The following is a 23,434-nucleotide window of genomic DNA, read 5'->3' on the forward strand; positions in this document are numbered from 1 at the left end:
ACAACCTTGATCGGTGATTTGAGAAACCGACAATAAGTTTAAATTTAGTTTTGGAATAATTCTTATTTTTAGAATACAAAAATTTGGAGTTTTTTCAAAATTTTAAATCTCTTTAACATCAAGAGATGTTTCATCCGCAATGAAAACATTTTTCCTACTTAATCAATACTATAATTGGTAAGCATGAAACTATTATAGGTCATATGAAATGAAGCACCAAAATCTAGGAGCCAAGGAGTCATACCATGGGGTGATGAAGTGGAGACGACGACACCCGTTGTGGAGAAACTTTTGAGGAGAGGTTGCAAAGTTTCCATCAATTGATATAATTTGTTCTCTATGGATTTACTTGAACTTTCCTTATCGACTTTTGAATTACCAACCGAAGCAATTTTTCTTTCCTCTTTAACTTTAAATTCCGAACAACATGGTTTGATATGTCCTGGTTCTCCACAATTGTAACAAATAAGTTTCTTCTTTCTATTTTCTTTTCCCTCTTAAGACCGAGGCTTTCCAAAATTGTTATTTTTATAGAAGTTGGGAGGCTTATATATATATATATACATATATATATATATATATATATATATATATATATATATATATATGAGAATTAACACCTGATCTTGAAATGGCTAGAACATTATCCTTGGATTCCTTTGATTCAGTTTGGGATTTGAACCTCGTTTCTTCCATGCAAACTTAGCCAAAACTTCATGAATAGGTGAAAGTTCTTGCTTTCTATGGAGGATGTTACTCCTTATTTTTTCAAATTCAGGTAAATTGAAAAAACTGTTTATTCATAATTTGTTTCTTTCTTTATTGAGCATCTTTTGGGGGTTTCTCAAATAGGTTCCATTTTTTTCATTTGATCCCACAACCTTTTAAGAGTCCTATAATTCTCTCTTACTCACTTTTCTTCTTGCTTGCAAGTGTGAATTTTGTCTTGCAATTTCCATCTATACGCGACATTACTTTGAGTATAAGTTTGTTTAATAAAGATCCAAGCTTCATCAACTCTTTCAAATTCCAATATGTTCTCACACGTGTCCTCACTTATACTTTCCATAAATAAGAAAATGACCTTTGCACGTCCGATTTCCTATTCTTTCATAGCTTTCTTATAATTCAAGAGAGCTTTTTCTCTCTTCTCCTTTAAGGACCTCTTCTTTAGTAGTTTTATCCTTTTCGCTAAAAGTCTTTGTGAGAATAGGTTGTGGTTTCATCGAGTAACTATAAACTTATTCCCATAAGCCTTTTTCGATTAGGATTCCTTTGATGGCGGTGGCCCATAAGTTATATTTCCATCAAACTTAATAGGGACCACCGTTACCACTTCCTTATCGGCCATTAAGGAGAGAAGATAAAAAATAAAAAGATATAGAACCAAGAAGAGTACAAGGTACTTAGTTTGGCAACGCTTTACAAATTTGTTATGACGAACTCTTCCACTCCCTAAAAATCAGCCACATGAGCATCAATCTTCAAGTGGAGCTATGGGCACGCTTTCTGAAGTTCTATCCGATCTTCTCGATCTCCCACAAGTATCTTGAATGCCTCAATAACATCAATAGAGCACCAGGGTTCTAATACCATGTAATGAAATACAAAAATGTCACTTATGGACCTACATAATCACAATGACCACTTATGGGTCAAACACAAATCCACACAAGTCAGCCACTTAAAGGCACACAACAAACATAAAAGTATAGGATTTGTATTAAAGAGATGCTCTATGAAAAAACATTGGAGTGAGGAGGGGTTTCAACCCCTATATATACACGAGGAGGGCTATATAGCTGTTGGGGTCTCCCCAATGGCTAGAAATGTAGTTGTTAGGGAGATTCCAACGGTTCTATGGTTTTTTACCATAAGGCCCATGGCCTATTTAACATTTACAATAAAAATAATAATAAAAAAATATGAAACTACTACTATTACATTGACATGTATAATGATGAAAATACCCCTACAAAGTAAAAGACCAGAATACCCTTATTACATTGACATCATGCACATGTACAACTGGAACATGGAAATAAGAGGAAGTTCCAGTCTTCTGACTTCTAAAACGAAGAATCAGTAACATGATCTGCTGGAGCATTGCCAAGTTGAATTTTCAGTGTGTTACTCTCTCTCTCTCTCTCTCTTGGATAATGCTTAATATTTTTCATTTTCTTTTTACATTTTTTGGAGATTGTATCAGTGCTAAGAACTTCGGATATTTAATGACATTGATATTTGTTACTCCAAATTCTTTTTTTTGGTATTTTTAGCGTGTTTGTAGGCTCACTTTGTGGCTAATTGCTTATTTCATTTCTTTTGTTTAAGCTGATTCAGAATTCATTTTTTATGATTGAATAGTTATTGCTTGTGTGTTCATCTTTTATCCAAAATAAAATTGAAGTTTCTTTTTTCTATTGTTATTAATATTCAGACAATTTCTTTCTTTTTCTTTTCCAAATGACAAGATTTTCTGAAAATTTATCCAAAAACCTATACTATCCCAGGATTTGGCCTTGTTGAGATATAGTTGAGATTGATATATGTGACTATGGAATTATTAAGATTGTAGCAAGAAACATGATAAATGCATATTGGTCTGAGCATAGAAGTTATGGGTGCACACTCCAATCCATTTGTGGTGTGGGAGATGGACACGATGCAGATACACTTGGTACAATACAAACGATAGTTTTCAAACATTAGGACATGGGGACACTATGTTATGTGTGTGTGCACGTGCATGCATTCTTAATAAAAGGAAATAGATAAAGTTAATAACACAATATTGATTGAGTGTGAAACTGGTTTGATTGTCATATTGTGTTGGAGCATGAAGTAGTAGTTGATTTCTCTCACAAAGAGGAAATGGGAAATACCATAGTTGGGTTTGGTGAGAAGAGTTTTGATATTGAGATAGAGGTGGGTTGAACACCATTATTTTTCTTTTCCAACTTATGAAGTCATCATAATGGAGGGCTTTAATCCTTTTAACACTTTGCAATTGTAAAAAGTATGTAGCACATTTATGTTCATCTCAAGGTGTAGGATTCAGAAGCGACACTGGAACAGAAACAAGAAATGAATGTTTTTAAGGTCCAGTTCAAATGAGAAGAAATATGGGAGTAAGAAATTCTTAAGATGTGGACTAGAATTTTTTTTAGCATTCAAAGTTTAAAAAGAACTAAAACTATCATACATGTGATGCTACTATCACTAGAAAAAAAAATTAAATTTAAAAGAATTATTTTTTGTGTGCATGATACTTGTTCTGATGACCTCTAGATTGGAAATGAATCATTAGCTTAAGTTTGGGTACAATTATCCCAATGATACTTATAATGTGTTGATGGTATATTTTATGTACTTTTGTTTAATATTCTTGACACTTATTGTTTTGCAGGATATGTATGATTTCATGGCTTTAGATAGGCCGGCAACTCCTCTGATAGATCGTGGGATAGCGCTGCATAAGATGATAAGACTTATAACTATGGGTTTAGGTGGAGAAGGATATCTCAATTTTATGGGAAATGAGTTTGGACATCCAGGTAAATGTGCTCATAATTAAAGAACGGTTGAAAACACTATTTCTTACATAGTCAAGGAGAGTTTGTCACAATTGCTTCTTTTATAGAATGGATAGACTTCCCAAGGGGTGATCAACATCTTCCAGATGGTCGTGTAATTCTTGGGAACAATTGCAGCTTTGATAAGTGCAGGCGTAGATTTGATCTGGTGAGTCTCAATTGTATGTGGTCTCTTCTGTTTGTCTACAAAGCACAGTTAGTAGAGGATGCCTTTATGTGACTCACTGAAGATTATTGTCTGCTAAGCTCATAATAGTTCTTTTTGTCTTGATTTATGTTGGAAAACTTTACATGGAGTTTGTCACAACTATTGGGTGGCTATAGGATTTTTCATTGGCAAAATCCTCTATTATTTATAGCTCTTTGTTATCTGCCTATAGTCTGTGTTCCTTAGGTGTTCATTTTGTGGGTCTTCGGTTTAGTGTTGGTTGTTCTGTTGTTGTAGTTACTGGAACGGATTTGTTCAATCCTTTGTCTGGGTTCATAAAAAAATAAAAGTTGTTCCTGCTACTTACTAACCTAGATATCTGAGCATTGAACAATTGCTGCAAGTGTTATCCATTACCTTCTAGGTGGAAATTTCCTGACACGGTGCAATAATTATTGCAGTAAGCTAGTGGCTAGAAGGATTAGAAAGGATTGTAATGACACAAGGCTTAGCTCACCCCACTACAAATGCATGATACTCAATTTTAGGTTCCCTTTTTTTCTACCGATCTGACAAAATGTAACATTAAGTGATTTCAACATTGCAATGACCATAGTTACATGAATACTTTTGTGAGTAATTTGAAATACCTTAAGATTGGATATGCATTGATCATATGAAAATAGTTTGATGCATGCATGAATTGGCTAACCAAATTAATTGATTATGCCATCGTCAGTTTTGACTAGGTTAATGAGTCCACTAATCTTTGATGCATCCAAGCAGCTTCAAGCATATCACTATCCATGCTTCCAAACCCATGGTTAACACTATTGAAGGGTCAACAGCATTATAATCTAACACATGTTTCTTTGAGCAGGTTAATGGTATGTTTCTTCTGTTTACTATTGTTTATTCTACAAGTTCTATACCACAAAAATGGTCAAAGTTCCTACATAATTGCTGTTAAAATGTTGATGAATGTAAACTCATGCATCTCTTCAATGTTATCAATTGTTGCTCAACATAAACAGAATTAGTGCAGATAATCTCTTGCTCCCATTTTACCAATGAGCTGTATGATCTACAATAGCTTTTCATACTGAATTTAACCATGTCCTCACTGGACTTACCATGTTCTTGGTTTTTTTTTCCTGGTCCTTCCATACCTCTTACAACATTGCATAGCTTCTCACCTCCTTCCTTTGAAGTGAATTTAGGAGGTGATGGCTGTCTTCTTAACAAGTGTCCTCAAATACAAATTTGCGAGTCTTCAGCATAAGTGTCTCACAGAATTTAGTAACGTAAGCAAACATGTAGAGTGTTCATTCTGAAGTTTGAGGCCAGCATTTGCTTTACTGCTTTCAGGATCTAATTGGTAACGGTTGTAATCATTGCACTATGTAAACACGTGCAGAGAATATGCATGCCACAGATTGGTATCATCGAAGTAACAGAGTGTTACCTCTCTCTTTCTACATCCATATATATATAATGTATTTTCCTTCTTTTTTTCCATTTGTATCACTTGCAAAAAAAGTTCTCAACCAATTTTCTCAGTCATTGATGAATAATGTATACATCTTAGGGGGATGCGGCTTTCCTTAGATATCATGGCATGCAAGAATTTGATCAGGCGATGCAGCATCTTGAAGAGACCTATGGTGTATGTACCTTAATTCCTGCTAATATCTCCTCTTCTTTTGTCATGTTAATTGAGATTGGGAAGGTTTCAATCACACAAAATTGGGACAGACATAACAAGTTTATTACTTTTGAGTTTTGACATATATTTCTTTCTTCTTGCTGCGTATGTTTTGCATGGTATCCTGTCAATAGTTTACATCTACTATCTGTTTAATCCTTTTTGCACATGTGTGTGCCTGTGTGTTGTAAGTTTTGCATGGTATCCTGTCAATAGTTTACATCTACTATGTGTTTAATCCTTTTTGCACATATGTGTGTGCATGTATGCATGTGTTATTGTAAAAAATCCACAGTGATAAAGGGGAGGAAGAAGAGAAGATAAATCTGACACAGCCAAGAGAAGGCACATCCCAAGCAATTGCTGGATGTCCATTTAGATTAGTATTTTATATGAATAGAGTTCATGGGTATAATATCCCTCATTCTATAATATACAAAAACACATTGGACACAAAGTTACATCTGCCATTGATTGTGCAAAGAAAAAACTCTCTAGATTACTGCTGAATCATTGCAGATATATCCTGCACTGAACACAAAATTACTATAATGCTCCTGTAGGTCCAGAAGATTATAAAAGTGCTCTTGAGTGTTCTCAACTGTATCTGCAGCAGATCTGAATGTTTTTCATGTATACTTCTGCATTTTCTGACAGTTATGATTATTCAATTTGTTAATAAAAAAAATTGTGATAGGTTGACTCCATATTGTAATAAGTCGTTTGAAATATTGGCTAGCTTTCAGTGAACCCATATTTTACAAACATTTTTTTACTTGGTCATTTTCATGATCATGTATTATATGATATCCAATATTTGTACAAGTTTTTATACAAGCTAAAAACTATAAGATCACTCATAACTTGGTGAGTCAAAGAAAATTTACTTGTGGCACGAACTAAAAGCTAGTACTATGTGATTCTTTTATTTCCTCTTCTAAACTATGTTAGATGCACATACATTGAGTTGGTAGATGCAACCAATATTGTCAGAATCAATTTCTGGAAAATTCAGAGAATTGGCCTAAATCAAATTGAATCAAGTTGTTTTGAAACGGCCTTTGTAAAATTTTATTATTTAAAACAAATTAAAAAAATCATAAAAAGTAAAAATTCAGGAAATTTTAACTAAAATGTTGTCAGAATCAGTTTCTCAACAATTCAGAGAATCAGCCTAAATCAAATTGAATTAAGTTGTTTTGAAACTGCCTTTGTAAAATTTTATTATTTAAAAAAATTCAAAAAATCATAAAAAGTGAAAATTCAGGAAATTTTAACTAAAGCATGAAAAATACAAAAGTAAATGATAACTTATAGGGTTCAATCAAATTTACGATAAGCATTTAATGCCTAAACAAGATAATAGCCAAATGCATGTTAGAATAGTGTTAGAATATTCATGGGTTTTGGATCCATATCTAGACCCGATATGCATTATGTAAAATTGTGTGAGAAAGAGGCATTATTGTAATTGTAACAGAGACACATATATATCTAAAGACGTCACCCAGTTAGGGTGAGACGTCCTGTTATTCCTCACTGCTTTCTCTTGCATTTTTTTCTTCTTCTTGTCTGTGTTGTGCAGGGACAACTCTCCAAGAAATCTCACATGGTATCAGAGCAGCCATAAGAGGTAACCCTCATCGATCCGGATTGTAGATCTCCCTTCTTCTTCAGATCTCATCAATAGGTCTGATTTCTTCCTCAGATCTACAGATCTTCCTTCTTTTCTTTTATTAGATCTGCTGTTGATCAAATCTATTGATATTTCAAATCAAAAATTTTGCTAGATCTGATATCAATCAAATTGATCTAAAAAAAACATCGATTTGATGTCTTTTTTCATATTCTTCCTTTGTCAAATCCCCCCCAAAAAGGAAAAAAGGTATTTTCTGTCAGATCACGTTAGATCTCATTTTATCCGCTTGCAAACTTTTCTTTTCTCTTCCTAATCAGATTTATTTTTCTCCTTTCTCAATTTTCTCGTTTCTTGATTCTAAAATCTTTTCTTTTATTACACCTTTTCTTGAGTTTACAAACCAGATCTGATCTGTCATAATTCTGGTTTTCACCATCACGTCAGATCAGATCAGATCTGACGTGATTCTGGATTTCACTATTACTTCTTTCCTTCATATCTCACATCAGACCAGATCTAACGTGCTTCTAGTTTTCACCATCACGTCAAATCATATCTGACATGTATCTTTCAAAAAAAAAAGGTTGATAGTCGTAAATATATACCCAGACTTTATTTTTATATGTATAGGTCATCGATTCTTGGCCTCTCCTGCGTCTCAATATTACCAGAGATTATTCTCTGATTCCTTTCTAATTTACCATCTCCAAAAAAAAAGGAGACTGAAAAAAATTCTTCACGCAGAGCGCAAACTATCTGTTTTGTCAGTCAATTGTTTATTTCTTTTGTCACTCATTTCTTTTCTTTCCTTTATTCTTTCGATGGCCACAATCAATGCTTCCTTTCTCAGTCACCTAGTCACTGAGAAACTCGATTCTTCCAATTTCATTACCTGGAAGAAACAAATGATCCCTTTCCTTAGCAGTCATGATCTAATGGGGCACCTTGATGGGTCAATTTTGGTATCCTTGGAGTTTGTTTCCAAAACAATCTCAGAGCAGGATAAAAGCTTAGTGAAAGCTTCCAAAGACATGGTAAAAAATTCAGATTTTACCATGTGGCACATGAATGATCAGTAAGCGTTAGATTTCATCACGACCACTCTTTCTCATAAAGTTGTCTTTCACATTCCATCTAGAGTTTCAGCAAAAGAGTTATGGGATACTTTGCATAAATGTTTTTAAGAGATTTCTACATCCAGGATTTATCAGTTGAAGGCAGAATTCACAGATCTAAAAAGGCGAGATTCACACATTGTTGAATATCTCAACAAGATCAAGCTTTTGGTGGATTATCTCGTAGCTATAGGCTTTCCATTGTCTGATAAAGATATATGCTTAAAAATTGTTAGAGGCCTTGGGCAGAATTATAATATGTTTATCATGATTTATACTAGTACAGTTTCTTGCCCATTTTTCGATCGACTGTGCACTATGTTGTTGGAACATGAAGTGATGTTTAACATATCATTTGGGTCCCCGAAGGATGAAGTGAGTCATGATGTAATGGTTGCAATACATACTTTCAATACCTCTCAAGGAAGAAGACATGGCCGTGGACACAATTCTGGTGGCCGTGGTATACTCTCTATACCCTCTTCTTCTACTAATCAAGCGAATTTGGTATGTCAGATGTGTGGAAGAAAGGGTCATACGTGTTCCAACTGTTATTGGCGATATGTTCCTACTTATCGGCCACTCACGATACTGATTCCCATTCGCACCATCTGGATCAAGTCCATGTGCTCCAACAAATTTTGTTCAAGCTCCTCCTAGTACTTATCCCCCTTCAGTCGCAAGTTCTTATGATTTAGATGCATTTATTGCTAGTTTTGGTCGGTTGAACTTTCAACGTAATTATAATCTTGTTGGGAATCCATGGGCCATCAACATGCACTTTCCACCTACAGCTGGACCCTTTTCAGGCACTCTTTCATAAGGCTGGATTATGGACTCAGGAGCTGCACACCATGCAATGGGAGATTCATATTAACTTTCTCATGGTAATGGGAATGTGATTACGAGAGATGGAAAACACCACCGCTATTGTTCTTAGTAGTGAAGGGTCTCTTTCTTTGTCCAATACTATTCTTGTGCCCAATATTAAAAGAAAATCTTGTATTTATGTCTCAACTTTGTCGTGATACTAATTCATATATTTTATTTTCTCTGTCTTCCATTTCTGTGAAAGGCATTCATACGAATCAGACACTCGTTGAGGGAAGAAGGTGCAAAAACTTATATGTCCTGAATGAAACTTCACAGTTTTTTCCATCGTTAGCCAGACATTTGTTCTATGCATCGTCGTCATCAAGTCCAGGAGTCCATCTGCAAGTTAATGTTTGGCATCATAGGTTAGCTCATTGCAATTCGAGTTTTCTTGATATTTTATATAATAAAGGTTTAATTGATGTTCGAGGAAGAAATTCTTCTTTTTGTGCTAGTTACCATATTTATAAAAGTCATAAACTTCCATTATCAAGATCTAATAAAGGAGCTTCTTTTCCTTTTGAGTTGATTTACTCTGATGTTTGGGGACCTTCCTCGATTATGTCCTTATCTAAATCCAAGTATTATGTGATTTTCATAGATGATTTTACTCGTTTCACTTGGATATATTTCCTAAAATCGAATGACAAAATCCTAAATGTCTTTCGTAGATTCAAATTGTATCTTGAAACTCAATTTTCTCGAAAAATCTTAACCTTGCAGAGTGATGGTGGTAGTGAGTTCATGTCCACTCAGTTCACACAATCTTTGCTTGATAACGACTTGAGTTGTCCAAGGACCTCCAAACAAAATGGTGTGGTTGGACGAAAACATCATCATATTATGGAAACCTCCTTGACCATGATGTATGAAGTTAATCTCAAGTCTTACCTATGGTCAGAGGCCTTCCACACAACACTTTATTTGATAAATAAAATGTCTCTATCCAACCTTGGAGGTGAGTCATCCTATTCTTTGTTGTACGGATCATATCCTAATTATTCTTGGTTACGTGCGTATGGATGTCAGTGCTTTGTCCATATTGATGGCTAGATGCGAAATAAATTATCTCCCATAGCTACCATGTGTCAATTTATTGGGTATGACAAAGAATATATGGGATATAGATGCTTTGATCATGCTGCCAACAAGGCTCTTGTCTCTCGTCGTGTTGTTTTTAATGAAGATGTTTGTGGGGCTGCCTCATCTCAAATCATCAATAGTTGATTTGATTCCTTTTGGCCATCATCTGCTCAACAAACTCAATATACTTTTACGGACAAAGTTGTTGCTGATAATACTCAGCTAGCACATGAACAACAACCTCGTTTTCAAATTTTTAAACAGGTTTATAGTAGACAAGGTAGACAATAGCCTGAAAAATATAGCAAATCAACTGCCGAACCCGTTCAGCCCACTACTTCCATAGCTGATCAGATTGTAGATCCTCCCTCATTAGTTCACAAGAGCACCTCTAATCGGCTTACTAGCAGTTTTCCATTTCTGCCATCAAATAATGCAGCAGATGTTGGTTTCGTTCAACAACAACCTCACCTTACTGGCATGTCTAGCAGGGTTCCTCCTGATAAATGGGTCAGTTATTACTCATTTTATCTGGACTTTTAGGTATATGTTGCATCACTTTATGATTTTCAAGAGCCTCGGTCTTTTGTTGAAGCTAGTCGTCATTCATGATGGACTGATGCTATGAATGAAGAAATCGTAGCCCTTTATGAGTGCAATACTGCAATACATGGAAAATTGTTTCTCGACAAGTAAATAAAAACGTGGTAAGTTGTCATTGGGTGTACAAAATTAAACACAAATCTGATGGTAGTGTCAAGCGCTTTAAAGCTAGTTTAGTAGCTAAAGGATATATTCAGGAACATAGATTCGATTTTGGTGAAACCTTTAGTCCAGTTGTTCACATGCGAACGATTTGTATTGTTTTGTCTCTCGCAGTATCTAATTGATGAGAATTATTCTAGTTAGATGTTAAAAATGCATTCCTCTGGTGATTTGTGTGAAGTATATATGAAGCATCACCTGGCTATCCCGAGGGAGATGCTCACAACACTATTCTCAGACTAAGAAAGACTAAATATGGCTTAAAACAGGCTTAACGAGCATGGTTTCATACATTCAGCAATGTTGTTCGTTCTCTTGGTTTTGAGCGCATTCATTGTGATTACTCCCTATTTATGCATCATGACAAATTTGTGATCATAATCATCTTGGTTTATGTGGATGATATTGAAAAAAGTGTATAGTGTTTCGGGTCTGGATCTTATACCAGACTCGAGTTCATTCCATAGTGTAAAATTTAAATGTATTTCTTTTTCTGGGTTGGGTTCGGATATTATATAAGACCCGACCCGACCCATGTACACTTAAGGGCTTATACAATGCATTAGGTCACGATTTCTGATATACAGAAATCGTGACAGCCGCAGAGGCCCCTTTTTGGTTTTCTCTTCTCGTCTCTCTCCCTCTCTTTCTCTGTTTTCTCTCTTAATGCAGGTGCAGATGAAATTCTAACATGGTATCAGAGCGTAGATCCTTCTAGAGGCAAAAAGGAACTTTGTCTCGTGACAATGATAAAAAAATTTGAGGTTTTTTTGCTTCTCATTTTCTTTCTGTTATTCTTTCTCCTTCGCCTCTTTTCTTTCCCCCTTTCTGAATCTTCCTGTGTACTCACACCTCACGTGAGTTACATTTTTGTGAATCTGTGATTCACGGGCACTCCATTCACGTGAATCCAGATCGTGGATTGACTGCATTTCACGTGAACTGGTTCACGTGAAGCATCGGTCTTCTCCCAGATCGTGGGTTAACGTCTCTTCACATGAATTCGTGAACTAATTCACGTGAGATATTAAATTTGTTCCTATTAATCGTTTGATTCCCTTTTCATTCTGTCTTTTCCAAAATCTCTTTGTTATAGTGCTTCCCTTTGATTCCCTCTGCTCTGCTGCACATTGTCATTCTTGATTTCCCTTTGCTGAAACAGTCAAAGGAGGGTTTTTTTTTAACGTGTGATTTTATTTTCGCGCAAGCCCCTTTTTGGTGCACAAAAAGGCCGAAGCTTCTTCATTTTCTGATTTTAGAGTCTACGATTCTCTGACAGCAAAAAAAAAAGTGTTGGGAGAAGGTTGAACTTTTTGTCTGTTGATTCTTATTCTCTATGGATCCCTACCACCCTCAATCAAATCTTTCTTCAAGTTTTCTCAACCAACTTGTTTCTGAGAAGTTGAATACCTCAAATTTCTTGATCTGGAAGAGGCAGATTATTCCTTTCATAAGGAGTCAAGGCCTCTTAGGTCACCTGGATGAAACCACTTCAGTTCCACCAGAATTTAGCCCGAGAGAAGAAAAAGATGACAAAGGGGCGAGTTCAATTGTGTATGTTAAAAATGCTGAATTCCTCAATTGGGAAAGAAAAGATCAGTCAGTTGTTGCATACATCACATCCACCCTGTCTCAAGAGATCCTTTTTGCCATTCCTGACAATTGTACAACTCTACAACTCTGGGAACGACTGGTTCAGACGTATTCGTAGGTTTCTCAAGCAAGAGTAGTTTTTTTAAAAAGAGAATTTCAGTTGTTAAGTTAAGATTCCATGACCATCATGGAATATTTGAACAAGATGAAGACCATCACAGATCAACTTGCAGTTATAGGGTGTGTCACTTCACTATTGTGTCTCCCTGTTCTTCCTACCTTTGATGAGCTACGAGCCAAGATCCAATATAAAATGACTCTAAAGGGATTCTCTTAAGAAACTCATAATCATTCAAATTCTCAAGTTTTTGCTATAGGAGTGACCTATGGTAGAGGACGAGGACGAGGAGGACAAGGGCGAAGTGGACACGGAGGGCGTGGTTTGCTTCCCACTCCAAACACGTTTACTCATGCGCAGGGAACAAGATTCATCCCTACTTGCTTCCTCTGTAACAAAAAGGGACATATCAAGGCGAATTGTTGGCATAATCCAGAGAATAAAGGAAAGAGTTCACAAATAGAAATCAAGAGAAAGTTCACAAATACCAGAGACAGTGGAGAGATTAAAGATTTGCTGATATCTGCCTTGTCAGAGTTAAAATTGAAGCAGAATGATAAAGGCACTTGGTTTGTCGATTCCGGGGCAGCGACTCATGTGACAGGCGATGCAGGTAAAATTTCTAATCCTATTCTTTATTTTGGAAAAAGTAAGATTGTCACTGGAGATGTATCCCACCATCCTGTTTCCCACGTTGGAAAAATTGTTATCCCCATGTCACATTCCACTCTTACTCTTTCTGACGTTCTTCATGCCCCTGACATTAAGAAAAATATTGTTTCCGTCTCTAAACTTATTGATGATAATAATGCTTCAGTTGAATTCACTCCCTTCTCTGTGCAGGTCAAGGACCTACGCACGAGGGAAACATTCGCTGAAGGAAAGAGACGAGGCAACATGTATGTCTTTGAAGAAGCTCCATGTCATGATGTTCGCCCTTCTCACCTGATTTCGAAGTCTTCATCAGATTCATGTTCCTCCTCTTGTGCTAGTGTTTTTAGTATCTCTGAATGCAATAAGCCATCCTTATGGCATAGTAGGTTAGGACATTGTGGGAGTCATTTTATTGAGAAACTTGTTTCTAATAATCTCATTCCAAAAGAAAGTCTTAAAGGGGATGAGAGTAGTCATAAATGTCCCAGTTGCCTTTTGTGCAAGAGTCATGTATTGCCTTTCCATTCAATTAATAAGAGAGCTTCAAAACCTTTTGAGATCATTTGTTCTGATGTGTGGGGACCCGCCCCAATTTTCTCTGGGTCTGGAAGCAGATATTATTTAATCTTTGTTGATAGCTATTCTTGATAGACTTGGATATATTTCATAAAAAATAAGTCAGAAGTCTTCTCTTTGTTTCAAAATTTCTTTTCCTTGGTCAAAAACCAATTTTTTGAGTCCATTCAGTTTTTCCAATGCGATGGAGGTAGGGAATTTTCATCCCATGATTTTGTTTCTTTTCTTCGAGATAACGGAATAGGAAGAAGGGTGTCCTGCCCTCACACTCAACAAAATGGGATTGCTGAACGAAAACATAGACATATCGTTGAAAGTGTCATGAGTATGCTTCATGACAGCAATCTTCCCACCAACCTATGGACATAAGCCTTTCATTCTGCCGTGCATGTGATAAATAGATTGCCAATGGTCATTCTGGAAAACAAGTCTCCTTATCACTGTCTCTTTGGAGCTCATCCTAGTTATCACGATCTGCGTGTTTTTGGATGTGTTTGCTATGTGCATGTTGATCGGTCCTTGAGAAACAAGTTTTAAGACAAGGCCCAGAAGTGTAGGTTTGTGGGATACGCAGATGACTACAAAGGATATAGGTGTTATGATCCTACCAACAAACGTATCAGAATCTCAAGAAATGTTGTCTTTGATGAGCAAAATTTTGATGACAAAGCTGATGCAACCGATATACCAACTGAAGTTTACTATCCTTGGTTGAGTTCAGAACTTTTTGCTAGCTCCAGCGAAGCATGTTCACCAGATTGTGTGCAGCAAGAAGAAGAGATGTCTGAAAACACTAAGACGTCGGGGTCACATAATTCAGAAAAATTACCTGGCAGATACAAAGGCATTGTCTATTCCAGACAGAGACCGATGACATCAAGCCATTCAGATCATGCTTCAGTCAGCAATCCGACCCCTTCTCACACTCCTGAGATCAGAAAATCAAGCCGCATACGACATCTCATTGATAGGTGGGTCAGCTATAACAACTTCTCTTTGGATCTTCAGCTGTTTTTAACTGCTCTCAATAAAGAAGATGAGCCCACTATGTACTACCAGGCAGCCACTTCTACCAAGTGGGTAGAAGCTATGAATGATGAAATGCAAGCTTTGCATGAATGTGGAACTTGGGAAGTCTTTCCCAGACCGCCTGACAAAAATGTTGTTGGATGTAAATGGGTCTACAAGATAAAGTACAAGCCAGATGAAACTATTGAGCGATACAAGGCAAGGCTCGTAGCAAAAGGATTCACACAAGAAGCAGGGCAAGACTATGATGAGACTTTTAGTCCGATTGTAAGAATGGGAACAATTCAGATTATTATCTCTTTGGCTGTTGAACATGGGTGGAAGTTGAGTCAGCTTGATGTAAAGAATGCCTTCTTGCATGGGGACTTGAAGGAGGAAGTGTATATGGAGCAACCCTCTGGATATCAAGAACAAAATTGTAAAACCCATGTGTGCAGGTTAAAGAGAGCTATCTATGGTCTGAAACAAGCATCTCGCTCTTGGTTTGATAGCTTCTCACTAGAGATTCAGAAACATGGATTTTCGCGTTCCATGCCAAACCACTCATTGTTCTTTTTTAGAAGCCAGATTGTGACCACTCTGTTATTAATTCATGTTGATGATATTGTCATCACATGAAACTCTGTGGTTCACATCCAAGAAGTGAAAGACTTACTAGGTCAGAGGTTCAAAATGAAAGATCTTGGAACTCTACGCTATTTTCTTGGTGTAGAAGTTGATAATCAAACTCATGGCTTGACACTCACACAACACAAGTACACCGTAGATGTTCTCCGCAAGGCAGGTATGAAAGACTGCAAACCTCTGGGAACTCCGAGTGTGCTGCATCAAAAACTTAGTGCCCATGATGGAGATTTGTGTGATGATCCCACCAGGTATCGAAGCATAATAGGAATGTTACAATATCTGACCTTCACTAGACCAGATATTGTTTATTCAGTCAATCAAGTATCTCAATTTATGCATGCGCTACGTACTGGACATATGGAAGCTGTCAAGAGGATCCTTAGATATCTGAAAGGGACTATTGGGGATGGATTGACATACTCACCACAATCATATGGCAAAGATGAGCATGGACTCACTGTATATTGTGATGCAGACTGGGCTGGAGATCCTGATGAACGAAGATCTACATCAGGATATTGTGTCTTCATTGGAAGAAATTTAGTCTCTTGGAGCAGTAGAAAACAAAAAGCTATCGCTAGATCAAGTACTGAGGCTGAATATAGATCTATGGCTGCTGCCACTGCCGAAGTCACATGGATTAGACATCTACTGACTGAAGTATGAGAAGAGATCTCCCACACTACCTTGCTATGTGACAACCAAAGTCCTATTAACATGTCATTCAATCTAGTACATCACAGTCGTGCTAAACACATTGAGATTGACCAACACTTTGTGAGACAGAAAGTTGAAGAAAAAGAGATTGAGCCTGAGTACGTCAATACTGAACAACAAGTTGCGGACCTATTTACGAAAGGATTAACAAAGGATCGTTTTTGGACGCTCAAAGGCAAGTTGTGCATGGTTCATAACCATGATCAACTTGAGGGGGGGTGAAAAAGGTGTATAGTGTTTCGGGTCTGGATCTTATACCAGACCCGAGTTCATTCCATAGTGTAAAATTTAAATGTATTTCTTTTTCTGGGTTGGGTTCGGATATTATATAAGACCCGACCCGACCCGACCCATGTACACTTAAGGGCTTATACAATGCATTAGGTCACGATTTCTGATATACAGAAATCGTGACAGCCGCAGAGGCCCCTTTTTGGTTTTCTCTTCTCGTCTCTCTCCCTCTCTCCCTCTCTTTCTCTGTTTTCTCTCTTAATGCAGGTGCAAATGAAATTCTAACAGATATAGTCATCACAGGCAGGAGTCATTCAAAGATTAGCCAGCTGAAATCCATTCTTCAGTCAATTTTACATGAAAGATTTGGGCCCTCTTTGGTTCTTCTTGGGTGTGCAGGTGGGTCAACAATCAGACTGTCTCATTCTTTCGTAGCAAAAGTATGCTAGACATACTACATCACAGTGGAATGCTGGCATTTAAACCTATATTCACTCCCATGGCTATTCCAACTCAGTTGGGTCATAGTTTTTTGGATGATGCTGATTTTCCCGAACCTAAAAAATATCGAAGCTACAATACCTTACCTTCATGCGTCCAGATTTATCTTCACGCATCCATATTTATCTTTTTCAGTGAATCAAGTTTCTAAATTTATGCATAAACATCAGATGCGTCATATGGAAGCGATAAAGAGGATTCTTAGATATATTAAGGGCATTCTTTCATATGGTCTCATATATCTCTGACCTTCTTCGGTGAGTCCTCATGTCTCCATCAAGGTTGTAGCCTATTCTGATTCAGATTGGGTGGGTCAACAATCAGACTGTCTCATTCTTTCGTAGCAAAAGTATGCTAGACATACTACATTGCAGTGGAATGCTGGCATGCAAACCTATATTAACTCCCATGGCTATTCCAACTCGGTTGGGTCATAGTTTTTTGGATGATGCTAATTTTTCCGAACCTAAAAAATATCGAAGCATTGTAGGTGCCTTACGGTACCTTACCTTCATGCGTCCAGATTTATCTTCACATATCTATATTTATCTTTTTCAGTGAATCAAGTTTCTAAATTTATGCATAAACATCAGATGCGTCATATGGAAGTGGTAAAGACCATTCTTAGATATATTAAGGGCATTCTTTCAGGTGGTCTCATATATCTCTGATTTTCTTCGGTGAGTCCTCATGTCTCCATCAAGGTTGTAGCTTCTGATTCAGATTGGGCCCATGATCCTCTCACAAGGCATTCGGTGACTGGTTATAGTGTTTATTTGGGAACACACCTGGTCTCTTGGGCTGGTCGAAAACAGAAAACTGTTGCCTGCTCAAGTCCAGGGGCGGAATACCGGACTATGGCAGCTGTTACTGTGTAAGATGCATGGGTTAAACAAGTATCATTCAGCTTTCTATTGTGATAATAGGAGTGCGGTAGCTATCTCTACTAATCCAGCTCAGCATGGTAAGATGAAACATGTAGAGATTGATCAACATTTTGTTCAGGTCGAAGCCAAAGAAATTCAGCCTGTCTTTATTCGAGGAGAGGACCAGGTGGTTGATCTTTTCACCAAGGCTCTTATGGTTCATCGTCATTGGAATATGAAATCCAAACTGTCCATGGTCATCGACAACACTCAGTTTGAGTGGGCATGTTAGAATATTCATGGGTTTTGGATCCATATCTAGGCCCGATATGCATTATGTAAAATCGTGTGAGAAAGGGGCATTATTGTAATTGTAACAGAGCTATATATATATATATATATATATAGACGTCACCCAGTTAGAGTGTCCAGTTATTCCTCATTATTCTCTCTTGTGTTTTTCTCTTCTTGTCTGTGTTGTGCAGGGACAGCTCTCCAAGAAATCTCACAATGCACACATACTAGAGTGGTTGTAAACTATGTTAGAAGCATATATGCTGGCTGGTAGATGCACAACTGTCTTTAGAGGATAGATGTATTACAAATATTATGCACTAGTTCATTTATTTTTTCAAACTACAGATGATACTGGTTTATGAATAGAACTGAGAGTGTTATAACCAGTGAATAGAACTGAAAGTGTTAACTCTGTGCCTCATTATGGATTGTATCTGAAATTGTTTTTGATGACAAAGTTCCCCGCTGAAGCGGGTAATCTCCGGGTGGGATCACTGGCACCCAAGCCCTTACAGAGCCCACCAGTGAAAGGCACCTGCACACCCAGTGGGAGTCGAACCTGGTATGAAGCCCTCTACCTCTCGGGCAACCCGGGCAGGTGTATCTGAAATTAAGATCCTGCGTTTCTCATCCATCTGTGCTTCACAATGGCTTGTATCTGAAATTAAGATCCTGTGTTTCTCATCCATTTGGGACTCTGATTTTTTTTTTTCTGGATTGTGGTTTATCATTCATAGTTTCTGAAAATGTATTATTTTGTCTATGAACCATCCCTTTTGCAGTTTATGACTTCAGAGCACCAATATGTCTCAAGGAAAAATGAGGGAGACAAAGTGATTGTCTTTGAAAGAGGAAACCTTGTATTTGTTTTTAATTTTCATTGGAGCAAAAGTTTCACAGATTATAGAATCGGTTGCTTAAAGGCTGGAAAGTACAAGGTATGATCTCTTTTACTTGTTTGAGTTATTTGACCCTGACTTTTAATGTGGACTTTCATTGTTATGATTTCATATTGTATTCATCCTTATACAAGTACTGAGTACCGGTTTTCCTCAGATATACTATCACATTGCCATTTAAAACCATTTAGCTTGCCTTATTATCTGAGTTCAAACTCGTGTCATATGGATATTTCAAATTGACCATTGTATCCATTCCGAAAGATGGTACTTCAGGGGGCTTTTGAATTGCTGACAGGGACAGCACGTCCTGTCTACAGGTGGTTAGGGGGGGGGGCAGAAAAGCGGACACTGATTTTGCATCCGTGGGCTGCATTGAAAAAGTGTCTGCACATCCTGTGTTTGTGTGAGCTCGCAGATGCGTGTGGGCCCCATGTGCTGGAAATCCCACATACAAGCGGGGTCGGTGATGCAAACGCCCCCTGAAAGTTACTGGTGCTGGGTGATTCCAAATATACATGTCTATAATACATTTTTGTTTGTGTTTAATTTTTGTCTTCATTTTGAGTGAGCTCACTCTTTATATATATATATATATATATATATATATAAATGGGGGAGAGAGAGAGAGATGGAAACCTACCAGATAGACGTACCAACCCTACCCATTAAGAATTTTTTCAGTGTTTTATCGAAATTCTGACCTTACTGATGTATTCAGCATGATTGATTTACTAGAAATTGACACTTGGATTATGCATTTTAGATGGAAAAAACGGTATTTGAAGCTCAAAAATTTATGAAAATTGTAGACCCTTAATTTTTGAACCTTATAAAAACCTATCCATGCATCGGAATCAAATGATCCAAGTGTCAATTTCTAGTAAATCAATCATGCTGAACACATCTGTAAGGTCAGAATTTCAAAAAACACCGAAAATTGATAGTCCTAAGCAATCAAGTGCCATCTAGTAGGGATGCAGTCGGGTAGCTTCCCACTACCCATATATATATATATATATATATATAGAGAGAGAGAGAGAGAGAGAGAGAGAGAGATGCTCACATGTTAGGTGCTAAATGATACGTGCTAAATGGGTTTTTCTGCCCTTCCGGTGTTTTTTTCACAGTTCCGATCCCATAAATGTGTTGGGCATGGTCGATTTACGAGGAATCCACACCTGGATCATGTGTTTTGATAAAAAATGATATTTAGAGCCTAAAAATTTTACAAAGATTTTGGACCGTTGATTTTTTGAACCTTATAAAAACCCACCCATGTGTCAGAATCGAACGCTTCAAGAGCTGATCCGTATAAAATCAAGGATATAGATCACATCTGTACGGTCAGAGTTTATAAATAAAATGAGAAAAGACTGAAAACCCCATTTAGCACCTAACTTGTGAGCAGCTACCAAAAGAAGAGTATATATATATATATATATATATATATATATATATATATATATATATATATATATATATATATATATATATATATATATATATATACTCCTTTTGAAAAACACATTGTACCAGCTGTTGCTCGAGACCCTTCTTTTGAAGAACATGCATATTGTACCAGCTGTACCGGTGTTGTACCATATACTTGTACTGATCTTTGTGATATACTGAACGTTTATATCAACCTTTTCAGGTGGTCCTGGATTCAGATGACAAGCTGTTTGGTGGTTTTAATAGAATAGATCATGGTGCACGTTTCTTCGCAACTGTAAGAAGTTACCGGTTGAATAAATTTTCTTTTCTGGAAAATGTTTGGAGAGATATCTAGGTTGTATGTGTGAAGCATGTTCATTTGCATTGTTTGTTTGTTGTAGGATGGCTGGTATGATGACCGCCCCCACTCCATGCTGGTGTACGCACCTTGTAGAACTGCTGTTGTCTACGGTCTAGCGGAGGATTGAAATGTTGGGTGGCCATGTGATTGCCTTCTTATAGCCTTGTAAGAAACATTTGCCTGCGCGTGATTGAGCTTTACATCAACTGTCTGAGTGTCACTATGTATGTCTTTTTTTTTTTGTAGGCTTGCTGTAGTAGGTCCTGGAATTCCTCAATGCAGTCATGGAACTCCTTGTTTAAACCCGGACACATGATTACTGAAAATCAAGAAAGGGTGAGGGAATAAAGAAGATTTTGCATACGATCACAGAAATCCCACTGGATTTTATGGACCTAATGGCTTATGAATCTATAAATTATTGGAGCATTCAATGAACAATTGGTCAAAACGTATCATAGACTAAAAGTTTGCTATCGCGCCATAATTAATTATCAATGCTCTTGATTGCTCTTCAACTGGACAAAGTTTGGGTTGCAGCATTGTTGCTACGGGTGCTACATGGGCATGGAAAGGTATGCATGCTGAATTGAAGAGTCGTAAATAAGATTTTTTTTGATAGGCACGATGATCATTTTTTAACTAGTAAAAATGTATATTTTTGATATTGTAATATATACAAACATATTTATTATCAAAGTAAGATATAAATTGGATATGTCAATAATGTGCTACGTGGCATAGCCATGTGTTGTGTCGGGCCACCTATACATAAGGCCCCAGATAGGGTGTCCCCATGACATAGCTTCTGTGGTGCAAGATCTGTTTGTGTCATGGGCATGGCTTATATCTGTCGGGGCTGAGCCTGCAACTGCAGTATGAAACCTGAATAGGCCTGTAGACAACCAGCTAAAGAGCTGATTGGGCTACGTGTTCTTTTGGCCTCATAATTGAATGACATAACAGTTGGCATAGTGAAATTGTAAGGAGTCAGTTATTGAATTGTGTATTTTTTATAAAAAAAAATGATTTTTGGATGCTTAAATATTTATGAAGATTATGAGCTGTTGATTTTAAAGCCTTAAAAAATCTTGTTTATACATTATAACTGGATGATTCAAGAGCTGATTTTTATAAAACCAATCATGTAGATTTAAAAAATCAATGAAAAATCAGGGTTCACAGGTACTCATATTTCTTGTTCTCATATTTTAGTGAATATATATAGCTGCCTACCACTTTTTTTGCTTACCACCGGCCTACCGCAAGCAAACAAGTGTTTTGGGGTTATCTTTTGTAAATCTGACTTTGCGGTGTGTTTGACATGATCGATTTGCTAGAGAATGACACTTGGATTATGATTTTTTTATAAAAAAATAAAATTTTTAAGTGGTGAATGTTTAAGAAAATCTTAGACTATCGATTCCTATAAAATTAACATCTAGAACACATATTACAGTCAAATTTATGGAAAATATAGAAAAACATTTTAAAAGCCCGTTAGGTTGGTGGTAGGCTAGAAAAGTGTTAGGCATTCTTTTTGTTTTATTTTTAAATTCTAACAGTACAGATGTGATCTATGTACTTGATTTTATAGGGATCAGCTCTTGAAGTGTTTCATTTTAACACATGGGTGGATTTTCATAACGTTCTAAAATTCAGCCGTCCAAAATCTTTGAAATTTTTTTGGGGTCTAAATATCATTTTTTTCATCGAAAACACATGATATAGATTTCTCATAAATCAATCATGCCCAACACATAGGGTTGGAACTGCGAAAAAAACATAGGAAGAGCAGAAAAACCCATTTGTACCATATATATATATATATATATATATATATATATATATATATATATATATATATATATATATATATATATATATATATAGAGAGAGAGAGAGAGAGAGAGAGAGATGGGTTGGTGCCTAACGTTTTTTGTGACTACCTCATGCCTACCACTACTGGACAGGAGTTTTCAGGTTGTTTTTAAAAAATGCCATAATTGATTTGCTAAGAAAACACACTTAGATCGTTTTTTTTTAGAACATCTCCATTTTCTTCTGTCGTTTTAATTCACACCGTTCACCTTATTCTTGGAACATATCCTTGCAATGCTCTGAGGGAAAGGCCAATTTTTAATATCGATTACCAAGTGTAGGCCTGTCAACATTTAAAAAATAAATAAATAAAACATTTATAAAAAAAAACTGTAGGTCTGTCAATGTGCAGTGGATGATCAGGAGGTAGCTAAAAATGAATTATAGAGATTATCTGTCCATCCCAGTCTGACTTGCCCCTTTCAATATATCCTTGCAACTTTTCGAGGGAAGGTTGGATTATTAACATCAAATTTTACCAACTGGAGGCCTGTCAACATGCAGTCTAAGATGAGAGGGTTTTTCCTTGGCTTATCTAAAAAATGAATTAAGAAGATTATCATTATCCGCCCCTATCTGACTGTCCCGGGAGAGGCCGAATTATTAACATAAGAGCTTTACCAACTAGGACCCTGTCAATTTGTAAGTAGTGTCTGATGCAGCTTGGCAGCATGCAAAAGAACAGGAAAATTGAGGGTGACAATAGAAGAAAACCAAGACTCC

At 36.8% G+C, this 23,434-nt stretch overlaps 1 protein-coding gene across 1 annotated transcript in view; it reads left to right on the forward strand.

The window, feature by feature from the left end:
* LOC149838059 (1,4-alpha-glucan-branching enzyme 1, chloroplastic/amyloplastic-like) overlaps positions 1-21,281 on the forward strand; it is a 120,831-nt gene extending 99,550 nt beyond the window's left edge. The window contains exons 17-23 of the mRNA XM_090006348.1: positions 3,410-3,557; positions 3,644-3,744; positions 5,333-5,410; positions 18,916-19,071; positions 20,690-20,764; positions 20,871-20,995; positions 21,077-21,281. Of these exons, the coding sequence (XP_089862474.1) occupies positions 3,410-3,557; positions 3,644-3,744; positions 5,333-5,410; positions 18,916-19,071; positions 20,690-20,764; positions 20,871-20,957 (645 nt within the window). The 3' untranslated portion in view covers positions 20,958-20,995; positions 21,077-21,281. The remainder of the gene's footprint in view (positions 1-3,409; positions 3,558-3,643; positions 3,745-5,332; positions 5,411-18,915; positions 19,072-20,689; positions 20,765-20,870; positions 20,996-21,076) is intronic.
* Positions 21,282-23,434: the final 2,153 nt, after the last annotated feature.

The sequence above is a fragment of the Nuphar pumila genome, chromosome 5, assembly GCF_984573655.1.
Source record: "Nuphar pumila chromosome 5, dmNupPumi1.hap1.1, whole genome shotgun sequence".
Taxonomy (NCBI): domain Eukaryota; kingdom Viridiplantae; phylum Streptophyta; class Magnoliopsida; order Nymphaeales; family Nymphaeaceae; genus Nuphar; species Nuphar pumila.